General features: G+C 33.7%; 1 protein-coding gene across 2 annotated transcripts in view; it reads right to left on the bottom strand.

Annotated features, from left to right (window-relative positions):
- The window catches only part of CENPK (centromere protein K), a 58,382-nt gene that overhangs the window by 16,219 nt on the left and 28,651 nt on the right, over positions 1–13,512 (bottom strand). Inside the window, exons 7-11 of one of the 2 annotated variants that reach the window (XM_060635680.2) lie at positions 13,274–13,356; positions 13,076–13,174; positions 12,602–12,734; positions 7,047–7,100; positions 5,620–6,436 (exon numbers count right to left, since the gene is read on the bottom strand). In XM_060635680.2, coding sequence (XP_060491663.1) covers positions 6,278–6,436; positions 7,047–7,100; positions 12,602–12,734; positions 13,076–13,174; positions 13,274–13,356 — 528 coding nt within the window. In that variant the 3' untranslated portion in view covers positions 5,620–6,277. Of the gene's footprint in view, positions 1–5,619; positions 6,437–7,046; positions 7,101–12,601; positions 12,735–13,075; positions 13,175–13,273; positions 13,357–13,512 lie in introns of those variants that run through there. The other variant, XM_060635682.2, reaches the window with a different exon arrangement.

Genomic DNA, 13,512 nt, shown 5'->3' with positions numbered 1-13,512 from the left:
TGAAGAGTTCTGGCTCAGGGTCTCTCATGAGGAGGCTGTCAAGATTTTGGCCAGGGTTAGATATCTGAAAGCTGAAAATGGTTTACTTACACAACTGAGACAGAGTGATGCTTTGTTCGCAGAAGACCTCAGTTTCTGCTCCTATGAGCCTCAACACAAGCTATTTGAGTGTTCTCATATCATGATGTCAAGCTTCTTCAAGAACTTGGCAATCCAAATGAGATCAAGATAGAAGAGGCAATGTCTTTTATGATCTAGCCTTTGAAGCTGCACACTGTCTCTTTGCCATATTCTATTGGTCACAGAGACCAACACTGACACAATATGTGGAGGTGGGGCCACCCAAGGACATGAATACCAGCAGAGGAGGATCATTTATCTTGGAGACTGGCTATTACACCTATCCAAGCAACACTGGGTATTTAAATATCCCCACTTACTTCCTGGCCATAAAGCTGTATCTTTGCATCGTTGCCACTTTCACTTTCTCACACTCACAGCTTTATAATCTTTAGTAGTTTTTGTTTTAGATCTCCTTTCACAATGTTTTGACTGTGAAGAGACTCACTCAAGCCCTTAGCTTTAATGAGACCTTGATTCTAGTCCTCCTTCTCATATGGAGAAGTTTTAATATTCATTTCCAAGAAAGAACCAAAATCTCATATTCACTAAGTTGCTTCTAAACACAGAGTCATTTCCACTCACAGCTATTTCTCTTCTGATTACTGATCTTCCAATGTTTATCTAGTTTTTAAGTCTTCCTATTTTTCCTTGTTTTCTTCTAAATTTTATCAATGTCACATGTTAAAATAAAGAGTATACTAATGTGAGAACTCATTCTTATCACTTTGAAGCCTTATTTTTTTAGCTTTTTAAACTGATTTTAAAGTTGCAAAAATAGTACAGAGATTTCCCATATATCTCTCATCTGGCTTCCCTCAGGTTAACATCTTATATAACTGCATTAAAATTACTGAACCCAGGAAACTACTGCTGGTATAATACTATTAACCAAATTGTAGACTTTACTCAGATTTCACCAGTGTTTCTACTATTGCTGTTTTTCTCACCCAGGAGCCTGTGTAATACTTGTAAATTATGTACCTGATAAAGGACTTGTTTCCAGAATACATAAAAACTCTCAAAACGCAGTAGGATGAAAGACAATCCAATTTCAAAATGGGCCAAAAGTCTCTCTACGCTTTATAGACCTTTTTCCATTCCTTTATGCTTAGCCCTTCTGAATTATTTTGTTTTAGGTATGTTTCCTATATACTGCAGTTGAATTCTGCTTTGTGAGTCAAGGAGATTCTCACTGTTAGGACTACTATGTTTGGTCTCTTATCTGTATTAGGAAAGATAGTCCTCCCAAGGACATGATCGATGATTCTTGCACGCTCTTGCTGACCACAAAACTACCCATCTTTTGGCATTAAGTACTTTCTGAACTGGTCATATTGGCAACTAACTATGTCAAGGTAATCACAATGTGACAATGCTTTAAGTACTTGCTCTCCATTGAGGTCTGCCTTGTTTGCGGCTTGCAACAGACGACGCTCAGCATTCTCCTCCTGGTCTTCTCAGCTATGGCAAAACTCACTGCAGGTGTAGTCTCCACCCAGCTCCATGACATTGCTCTGTGGGACTTGGAGATAAAGAAATCCAGTACAACAATGCTGATGCTCTTGTTTGCAGTGCTGTAATAAACTGTTTTGCTCTAATACATTTAATCACATGTACTTTCAGCACTTATGGAGGTGTAAGAAGTTAATTCCTTGCCTCTAATGTAAGACTGGGGCTCTTCCCAGACACTATCATATTTTTAAATTATGTGAATTTTGTTATATTTATTTCTTTCTTTATAAAATAGGTAATCTTTGTTCTTTTGTTAAAATTTTTTTCTGAAGGCGCCTGTGTGGCTAAGTCGGTGAAGCGTCTGACTCTTGGTTTCAGCTCGGGTCATGATCTATTTCTTTTTGCAGTTCTATCAGTTTTTGCCTCATACACTGTGATGATGTTGTTAGGTGCATATATATTAAAGACTATTATGTCTTCTCAGAGAATTGACAGTTTTATCAACATGTGATGTTCCTTGTAAGCCCTGGTGATTTTCCTTGCTCAGAAGTCTTCGTCTTAAATTAATAAAGTCCTGGTTTCTTTTGATTAGTGTTACCATGGTGTATCTTCCTCCATACCTTCACTTTTAATCTATCAGGGTCCTTATATATCAAATGAGTTTCTTGTAGAAAACACAGAGTCTGAGTCTTGTTTTTTCATCCACTTTGACAGTCCTGCCTGGATTGGTGTATTTAGTCCATTCACATTTAAAGTGATTACTGATATACTGGATTAATATTTGCGTATTTGTTACTGTATTCTATGCATTGCTTTTGTCCTCTCTGTCTTCCATTTTCCTGCCTTCTCTCATTTTAACTGAACATTTTACACAATTCTACTTTTTCTCTTGTCTTAGCACATCAATTATACTTAAAATATTTTTAGCAATTGCCCTAGAGTTTGCAATATACACTTACAATTAACCCAACTTCACTTTCAAATAAAGAATGTTCTAGAGAATTGAAAAATACAATTCTTGGTAAAAGCAACAAAGAAGCAAACTAATGAAAACACTAACTTAAAAAGATAGATGCAACCCCATGTTCACTGCATCATTATTTATAATGGCCCAGACATGAAAGCAACCTAAGTGTCCATCAATGTATGAATGGATAAAGAAAAGATGGTATAGGGGTGCCTAGGTGGCCCAGTTAGCTGTGCCCAACTTCGGCTCAGGTCATGATCTCATGGTTTGTGAGTTTGAGCCCCGCATCAGGCTCTGTGCTGACAGCTTAGAGCCTGGAGCCTGCTTTGGATTCTGTGTTTCCCTCTCTCTCTGCCTCTCCTCTGTCTCCCTCTCTCTCAAAATAAATAAACATTAACAAAAAAATAATAAGTAAGAAAAGGTGGCATATATATATATATATATGAATATTATTCATCCAAAAAATGAATGGAATTTGCCATTTGCAACAATGAGGATGGACCCTGAAGACGTTATTTTAAGTGAAATAAGTCAGAGAGAAAAAGAAAGACAAATACCATATGATTTCACCTATATGTGTAACCTATAAACAATAACAACAGGGGTGCTTGGGTGGCTCAGTTGGCCAAGTGTCTGACTTCAGCTTGGTCATGATCTTGTAGTTTTTGAGTTTGACCCCTGAGTTGGGCTATCTGCTGTCAGTCCAGAGCCTGCTTTGGATCCTCTGTCCCCCCTCTCTCTGCCCCTCCCCCACTCATGAGCATGCCCTCTCTCTTTCAAAAATAAATAAACATAAAAAATACAATAACCAAAACAAGCTCATGGATAAAGAGAACAGATTGGTAGTTGCCAGTGGCAGGGAATGTGAAGTGGGAAAAATGGGTGAAGAGTGTCAAAAGGTACAAACTTACAGTTTTAAAACAAAGAAGTCATGGGGATATAATGTACAGTATGGTGACTATAGTTAATAATACTGTATTGTGTATTAAAAGTTCTCGTCACAAGTAAAAAAAAAATTGTTAACCCTGGTGACAGATGATAACTAGATTTACTGCGGTGATCATTTGACAATATACACAAATATCAAATCATTTTGTTGTACACCTGAAACTAATAAAATATATGTCAACTATAACTCAAAAAAAAATCATGAGGGGCACCTTGCTGGCTCATTCAGAAGAGCATGTGACTTTTAGTCTCGGGGTCATGAGTTCAAACCCCATGTTGAGTGTAGAGATTACTTAAATAAGTAAAACTTTAAAAAATCATATTGAAATAGTTGTCAATATATTGAAAAACAAATCTGTGTTATAGAAATATATGTGCTTATTTATTAATACATAAATAAGATCAAGTATCTTGACTTCAAAGTATTGATGTACATAAATGTTATTTAGAGACATCTGATCTAAATATAATATGTGCTGGGGGAAGGTGCACACCTGGGTGGATCAATTGGTTAAGCCTCTGACTCTTGATTTCAGCTCAGGTCTTGATCTCAGGATAGTGAGTTCAAGCCCTGCATTGGGCCCCTTACTAAGTGTGGAGGCTATTAAAAAAAAAAAAAAAAAAGTTATGGGGGAAAAAAGAAGTTAACTAATAGCTAAATAAACTAAAAAGTAAATTAAGGAAAATAGGGAATCAGAAATGTTAACATAGACCTACAACCACATAAAGCTTATCTTAAGTCTCAAAAGGGTCATATTCAACTGGGTTGAATTTTCAACCGAATAGATATTTAATTTCTCCAAAATCAATCCATGCATACACATCAACCAATAACAAAGTTAAGTATATTTTCTGGTAGACTAAAACAATTTGTTTTTAATTTTTTCTTTTTTTTTTTTTTTTTGAGGGCGTGTGTGCACATGCACACACGGAGCAGGGAAGCGCAGAAGGGGAGAGAGAATCTTAAGCAGGCTACATTCCCAAAGACATGGAGCTAGATCTCAGGACCATGAGCTCATGACCTCAGCTGAAAACAAAAGTCGGATATTTAACCAACTAGCCACCCAGGTACCCCATCAATTTTTTTGTTTTTAAATTAGGCTAACATCACCATCTGATGTGGGAAAGCTAGAATGTGGTATTACTTTCTGATATTTTGCATTATCATATTTAAGAGTCAGTAAAATTAAAGCAAATTATAAATCTTAATAGATTCCAGGGATCATCTTAAAGCAGTGAAAAGTAAAAATACACAAAGGTCTTCAGAACTTAAAACACTTTCTCCAACATACTCAAAACCATAGACAGCTTACAAGGGCTGTAAGTTTAGATGGAATACAAATCAAGACAATTCTACTATAACTTACTTTGTTTATAACTGATATCAAAAGTGGGCAAATAATCTTGGTAAAAAGCCTGGGTCAAGTAAAGTGAGATGTAATCATCATAGTTTTCCTTAAAGTCTTACACAAGATATTGCACTAAAAAAAATCCTAACCAATATCTTTATCAGTAAAATGTGAATGAAGATTTGCCCAATAAATCAAGATGTTTACTACTTTATTTCTTTCTGTAATCTGCAACACAAAGAAGTTCATGGACAACAGTACTATCTACTTTGTAGAATTATTGGCAGGGTTATACTGACTGAACCATTTCTACCTTCTCCAGTAACTTCAAGAACTAAAAACATGCTCATTCCTTTGACTCCCAACTTGACTATTCTAGCAAGGTACTTTATATGTCATCTTCCCATAAAAGAACTTACATTCTCTAAAATTTAACAGTATTTCTATTCTCTCTAAAAGGTATAAGATATACTTGGAGGACTTTTGCTTACTTTAAAAAAGATGAAGTATTGAAGGTAAGCAAGAAATGTGGATAAACAGCAGACCGCATTTTCAAATATAAAAGTACACACTACATCCTCTTAGAAAATTAATGGTACTAAAAGCATGTGGAATTCTCTAGTTTAGATTATATGTAATCTTGAATGAGTCCTATAATATCCTCACTTTTCTACCTATGAAAAAGTCTATTTAATTTATTAAAATATCATGCCACATCACCAAAAAAGGTAGAGAGACTTTTAGACCAAAGAGTTTTATTTACAGAAAGGTCATGGAGAATTAACAAAATTTTATGAACACAATTTTGTTAGCAATAATAAACAGAAACAGCATGGTTTAATATGTATCACTTGCTATATAATACATATTAAGATATAGTTTTCATGTTACACTTATCCATCAGTTTCTGTTCCAATTTTTAAATCTAGAAATAAGGCAGTACACATGGAACAGATTTACTACATGCTTTTAAATTACGATTCCTTCTATATCAGATATTGTCAATTTTAAAGCCATCTACAAATTAAATGGCCTTTCCATTATAATTGCTAAATTCAGAGATATAAGCACCAAATGGAACTCAAAATACATAAAATAAACTGTCACAAATTCAAAAGGAAAACATTACCGTAACAGTATCATAAATTAACAAAGAATACTGCAGAAGTAAGATACATCAAAAGTTTATTATGATTAAGTCTAGAATGTTTTTTACTTGCATTCTTTTCCATCGAGTTGAAAACACCAAGGTACTAATTGAATGTGAAAGGACCATTTATAAATTGTAGGTGGCTTGTGTCATTTTATGGATGAAAGGAAGAGGGACTATGTGCTTTGATTTGCAAATAATGTTCTTTGTCCAAGTAATCCTCAGTGTTTCCATTATCCTTGAATGACAAGATTCATTAAGTACTGTGTGAAAAAAGAGACCATCCTTTTACTGATGGAAGGCTTCTAATCTTATTTGGGTTGGATCTTCTGGATGTCTCAAGGCAATTCCATTACGCAGGAGCAGCTCAATATATGGTGGCCAAAAAGAATCATTAATTTTGACATATGGATCATGTGGAACATCAAATAATCTATTTAAAAGAATCTAGAAAAAAATACCGTTCATAATACCTTAGTAAAAAACTGATACAGCTATAATAAAACATTAAAAATTTGTTTACCAAAGAATGTTGATCTCTTTTCTCTTTGAATAATTGCTTGTCATAATTTCCATGTATTAACTTAAATAAGCGATTTTCTTCCTTTTTAAAAAAACTACATATTAATAAATGGAAACATGTTTAAAACTGTGTACAGATTTCTGCAACTACGTGGAAAGAATCCTTAAACTCACATATGTAGTTCAGATAGAATACAGAGGTGCCAACTAAAGATTCCATCAATGTAAAAGCATAGGGTTTCACTGTGCAAATAATAAATAACATCATAAAATTTTTTTTAAAGTAAGAATCTTAAGAATATGATTAAGGGCTAGTCTCTAACTGTTCTTTTTTAAAAATGACAATATTCTTTCTAGTAACGGATAGAAAACAAACTATCTTATAGTAAAGATAAATTAATAAAAATTGATTTAATAAAATTTGGTATGTTTAAGAACTAAAGCAGCATTTTCTGTTTCAAGCCTGTGTATAATTGTTTAGAAATCACTAATTAAAAGAAATCTTGAAGACAAAACAACTACACAAAATGCTTACCTCTAACATTTCATGCAGTGTTATCAGCTGTGCAGTTGATTCTTGAATGTTTGTCTTTGACAGAAATGTGAATAACAAAGAATTAACATCTCAGTTCTGCCAGTGGCAGAATATTAAACTATATTTATTACGAAATTTTTAAAAATTAGTATTTCTTACCTGCAATGGTACAAGGTATACCATAGTACAAATATTTAGAATTAGGTGATTTTAAAAGAATTCTGAAAGTAAACAATCTGCTTGTACTACACAGTCACGTTCATAAAAACAAAGTTCAAACAACCTCTAAGAAAGTGAAATTACTAGAAGGTACAATTCAGACTACCTATAAATAAATAATGGATAAATTATATTTTTTTACATATACTCATGTAAAACACAGTCTAATTTTTGAGGCTTCCAATCAAAATATCTCAAACAAATGGCATTCCAAACCCTATTTATACAGCTTTGGGACAGGAAACTTACTTCCCAGGGAGCCTTGTTCAACTTTCTATAGTTCTTGACAGTTCTTAATGTTAACTCAATTCATTGCTTCTTTTTCCCTTGGAATGATAGAGAATAAATCCCATTCCAATGCAATCCAAGATTCCTCAAATATTTGAAGATGGTATTATAAGACCAAGTCTTGGCCATATTAGTTGTCATTAGTTCCTTCAATTATTTTTCATAATCTGTAGACTTGCAGCCCCTCAATATCATAGTTGCTCTCTAAATGTGCTCTAATTTATCTTTTTTTCTTTTTCAAACCAGTCTCCATATGATACAAGTGTGACTCAAACACCAAAGATGAAAAGGAAGACTCACTTTCATACTTGTATAGATGCTGGAATTTTATTAAGTTTATTCATTAACTTTTAGATATCAATTTTGCCCTGCTGACCTCTCAGCATACCATCATCTAAAATGTCTAAGCCTCTTTCATACATCTAGCTGAGATATGTCTCCTTCATTCTTTAATGTTTCAAACCCAAGAAAGATATTTTATGTCCCTCACTAAATATTTTATTTGGCCCAGGTCTAGCCAGCTGAAAAATATAGTCCTAATTCTATCATTCAATATATTTACTATCTAGGACAACATCTAAAGGGGTTCTGCTAGAAATCTCCCTCCAAGATAATACTAATCCTAATCAGCAGCTTTTGAGTTCAGACATTTAATTAAATGCAAAGTCATCTACCACAGTGACAGCTTGTACTTTCCTGATACCAGTCAAAGATTACCTTGGAGCCCTTATAAAGTCTTACATAACTACAAATATTTTAAAAAAATAGTGAAAATGAATGTGATTCCTGAGTAAAGATAGTAAAGCTAGACCTCAAAATCTCCTGACCTCTAATACCTTATTCAATGAAAGAGTGGTTTAGAAAAGCAGCATTCACTAGTGAGGAAAGAAACAGAATTAAAGAACTGATACAGAAATAAATAGCAAAAAAGCACAGATTGACACAATCAAAGAAAAAGCAGAGGAAAAATATAATGAAAGCAGAGCAGGAAATAAAAACTTTCAACATAAGGATATGAAAAATAATATAAACCATAATAAAATAAAATTTCCACTAAACGAAATGTGACCTAAATTTGCCCCTAAAAACAATGTCATCTATGGGGCGCCTGGGTGGCTTGGTCGGTTAAGCGTCCGACTTCGGCTCAGGTCATGATCTCACGGTCTGTGGGTTCGAGCCCCACGTCGGGCTCTGTGTTGACAGCTCAGAGCCTGGAGCCTGTTTCAGATTCTGTGTCTCCCTCTCTCTCTGCCCCTCCCCTGTTCATGCTCTGTCTCTCTCTGTCTCAAAAATAAATAAACGTTTAAAAAAAATTAAAAAAAAAAAACCAATGTCATCTTCAAAACAAAAATGATACTGAATCATCATGATACTCAACACTGTAAGGTATCTGTTAAATTACTGAAGGTCAAAGATAAAGAACTCTTCAGACATATACTCAGAAGCAGAAAGGTATCTACAGGCTGGCCTAGCTATCTACAGGATGGCCCAGCACATCCTATTTCGGAAGAATGGAACAATCCCTACCAGGTCTTGAAAAATTTTTTTTTAATGTGCCAAAAATATCCTTTGCATATGAAGGCAAACCAAGCATTTTTATCAGTCAAGAATCCAAAAAATAAAATGCCCAGGAATTCTGCTTGAACAAATTACTTCTCAAAGAAACCAATCAAATCAATTAGTTTAACTTAAAAACTCAAAAATAAATGGTCAAAGATGATAAGCATTGAATCCAATACAATGTGAACATGAAACACATATATAAATAATGTTATGAGACAGAATAAAAATGTTATAAACCTGCCAAAGTTAAAACAAATAATAAATTGTAATGGTGTTATAGGGAGAATGCTAATTTCTTCATCTTTAATAGCAGGGAGTGAATGAATACTGCCTAAAATTGAAAGATGAACATTTTTTAGGTCTTTTAATCTTTTAAAATGTTATTCGTAATTTGTTTTTTCTCTATATTAGGGACCTCTCCAGAACTAAAATAACTTGAGGCACAAAAATATTTATGAGTTAACATTTTTCTTCTATCAATTTAAGTAAAATTACATCTCATGCTTATTTTTTTAAGTTTATTTAAATTTATTTTGAGAGAGAGAGTGTGCACACACGTGCGTGTGCACAAGCTGGGGAGGGGTGCAGAGAGAGGGAGAGAGAGAATCCCAAGCAGGCTCCACATTGTCAGTGTGGAGCCCAATGCAGGGCTTGAACTCACAAACCATGAGATCATGACCTGAGCTAAAATCAACAGTTGGATGCTTAACGGACTGAGCCACCCAGGTACCCCATCTAAGAGTTATTTTATATTGGTCTATACAAAACTACATTGATCTGAACATCTATCAATCCATTTATGCTTCTATATATGTATGTGTTTATGAAGATGTCTCAAATGATGTTCACCTCATGTTAACAATACGGTGGAGGGATTCAGGGTTTTTTTCTTTCTTTTTTGTACATATTTTTGAATGACAAAACACAGTGTTATGGACTGCATTGTTTCTCTCAAAATTCACATGTTCAAGTCCCAACCTCCTTGGTGACTACATTTGGAAATGGAAGTAACTGAAGTTAAATGTGGCCATAAGGGTGGGACCCTAATCCAACTGGAATGGTGTCTTTATATGAAGAGAAAGAGACACCAGAGAGCTCTCTCTACACTCGAAAAGAGAAAAGGCCATGTGAGGACATAGCAAGAGATGGCTGTCCAGAGCCAGGGAAGAAGGCCTCAGCAGAAACCAACTCAGATGGCATTTTGATCTTGGACTTCTAGCCTCCAGAAAAGTGAGAAAATATATTTCTTTTATTTAAACCATCTAATCTATGGTATTTTTCTCTAGCAGCTTAAGCTAACTCATATATCCAGTATTACTGCTTGACAGACAAAGGGAGAGAAAAAAAAAAAAATGAGTACTCTATCATTTTGTAACATGTATTAATGGTCCATATACTTCATTTTAAAAATGTGAGTTTATCAAATGTAACTTAACAAACCCATAATGGCTTCTGTGATCAATGATTCCTTTCAGAATCCTTTAACTCTGGTTCTATTGGTAGAGAAGCTTGATAGATTAAAGAAAATGGTGAAAACAAAACAAGACTGGAATCAGAAAATGTGAGTTATTCTATGATTATGATCATTAAGAGGGAAGGAATCATGAACTTAATGAAATGGTTAACAGAAGGCTGTCAACAATTTTAGAAATGAACAAAGTATACAAATAACAATGGGTAGAATGGGAAACACATAGTTACAATGAAGAAGGGGAAGAATAAGGATAAAAAACAGATTATAAGAAAACAAAGAAAACTTCCTCTTCTTTTCCTAATATAGTCATAGTCATTCAACAGATACAAATTCATGGGGGTGCCAGGGTGGCTGTCAGTTGATCATCCAACTTTGACTCAGGCCATAATCTCACAGTTCATAGTTCGAGCCCCACATCTGGCTTGCTGCTGTCAGCTCAGAGCCTGTTTCAGATCCTCTGTCTCCCTCTCTCTGCCCCTCTCCCACTTATGCTTGTTCTCTACCTCAAAAATTAAAAAACATTTATAAAAACAAACAAATAAATAAGAACTAAGAAGATACTAGAATATATAAGCAAGATAATAGACCTACAAAAATGAATTCAACACATAAAGGAGCTCAGAGTGCAGGGTGGGTGAAGAGATAGATATAAATGATTACTACAAAATCATGTGATAATGCTAATAAAATGACACATAAACTGCATTTAATACTTCACACAAGTATTAAAGGATGATGTTTGAAGTGACTTAAGTAAGAATTTGCTATCTTCATCAGATAGGAAATGTTTTGTAAGCAGAAGGAACAGAACGTATAAGACACAAAAAGACAGGTCATTGCATACTTGCTGGAACTACAGGGTACAGTTGAATGGATTCATGCAAGAGATAAATAAAGAATGGTTAGAAAGGAGGCTAAAGAGATAGGCAAAATCCAGAATATAAATTCATTACTCTAAGGAGTTTATAGACTTCTAGAAGGGAACTATCAGTTTTATGTTAAAAAATTAAAATATATATTTTAGAAAAATCATTCTGGTGCCAGTTTCAATGCCTTCCCCACTTCCACAAGCTCTCTTTATTTATAGTATACACTGTTTTTGAAAAAGGAATTAAAGTAGTTATTCCCAATCTTCTGTCACCAAATGAAATATTTATTTGCTTTTGTGAAAAAGGTCTGTTACATGGTAACTACTAGTTAAATAGTCAAGAACTATTGTTAAATAGTTAAATTTGACTAGTTAAATAGTCAAGAACTCACATTAACTAACAGATATCTTTTGATTTTAAATGTTTCGTATGCTCATCATGGAAAATTTTGAAAAGAGTAAAAACAAAAACAAATCTCACCTAAAATCCTAGCCTCCATACAGAGGCACTATTACATTTTTTAGTACAAATTAGACTCATAAAATTTAATTAGTTGTTTTTTTGTTTTGTTTTGTTTTGTTTTTTTAAACTTTTTTAATGTTTATTTATTTTTGAGACAGAGAGAGACAGAGCATGAACAGGGGAGGGGCAGAGACAGAGGGAGACACAGAATCGGAAGCAGGCTCCAGGCTCTGAGCCATCAGCCCAGAGCCCAACGCGGGGCTCAAACTCACGGCCCGTGAGATCGTGACCTGGGCTGAAGTGAGACGCTTAACCGACTGAGCCACCCAGGCGCCCCAAAGCCCGCTAATTAGCTGTTTTTTTAATCAATTTAATAATAAATTGTGAGCATTTTAATAACTCTTTTGGTAGTTCAATATGTTATTTTTAAAAGGTATATTTTTCCCCCACTATATGGATATATTAAAAAATGTATTTAATCTTATTTTATTGAACAACTAGGTTGCTTCTAATTTTTCAAAAAGTATTATAATGTGATGATGGAAGATTTCTTTACATGTATCTGTGTGTCTTTGAAATGTATAATAAACTACAAAAATTTATCAGAAAAATTACATTTGAACCTATGTGAAACAATCTCATATATAAATAGCTACATGAATTTGTTCTCTAAAACTTACCTTTTTCTTTTTCTTTTTAACATTTCTATCAGGCAGAGGAAAATGATCTTCCAGAAATTCACCCAAGGTAATCAAGAGCTTTTCCTTATATTCTTTTATATCATGCATTTTAGTGTTCAGCTCATCTAAGATTCTAATGGGTTTTTTAAAAATTAAGAGAAATATTTTACTGATAAAATACATAAAATAATGAGTATATGTAACTGGTTACTCATAAAGTTGATCAAACACTTTGTTCAGACTTCATTTGTTCAAACCAAGTAACTAGCTTTATGAAAGTAAAATTCTCTATTTAACATATAAGGAAACTACAGGTCAAGTCATTAATAAAAGGCCATGTAACTAACAGTTGGCAAAAATTAAAGTAAAACTCGCAATTTCTAATAAAATTTCCCCTATTTTCATCTATATATTTCATGTTAACATTTAAAAAACTTTTTCCTATTTCAAAAATCTAGAATACAAAATTAATACCTTGATTCAGAAATTGTCACAACCTGATTTTTCAATTCACTGTGCAGTACATTAAGAGATTCCAATATCTGTTGTTGTTCCTCCAACCACTGTTGCTCCCTTTAAACATGGAAAAACAAAACCAACAATAGCCAAATAAACCATTAATGCCAATTCAACATATATCTGTGACTAAAGGCAATTATAATATAAATATACCTTTCCAAGTCTTCCTTTAACTTTTCATTCTTTGACTGAAGAGTAGAGAGTACCAATTCAAGATCATGTCTCAATTTTTGGAACTAGAACAAAACAATTCAAATTAATTACTTAGTCTGTAATCCCATAAACAGTTATATTTATGAATGAGAGTGAAATTTACATTATTTGTTTAGGATAAATACTCAAAAATCAAGAGCAAAAGACCATCAGAAAGTCTTTGAAAGGAAAAAATACAG

This window comes from Panthera onca, chromosome A1 (genome assembly GCF_046562875.1).
Source record: "Panthera onca isolate mPanOnc1 chromosome A1, mPanOnc1 haplotype 2, whole genome shotgun sequence".
Lineage (NCBI taxonomy): Eukaryota > Metazoa > Chordata > Mammalia > Carnivora > Felidae > Panthera > Panthera onca.
Note: the sequence above shows the minus strand (reverse complement) of the source record. Positions and strands in the feature narration are given on the sequence as shown.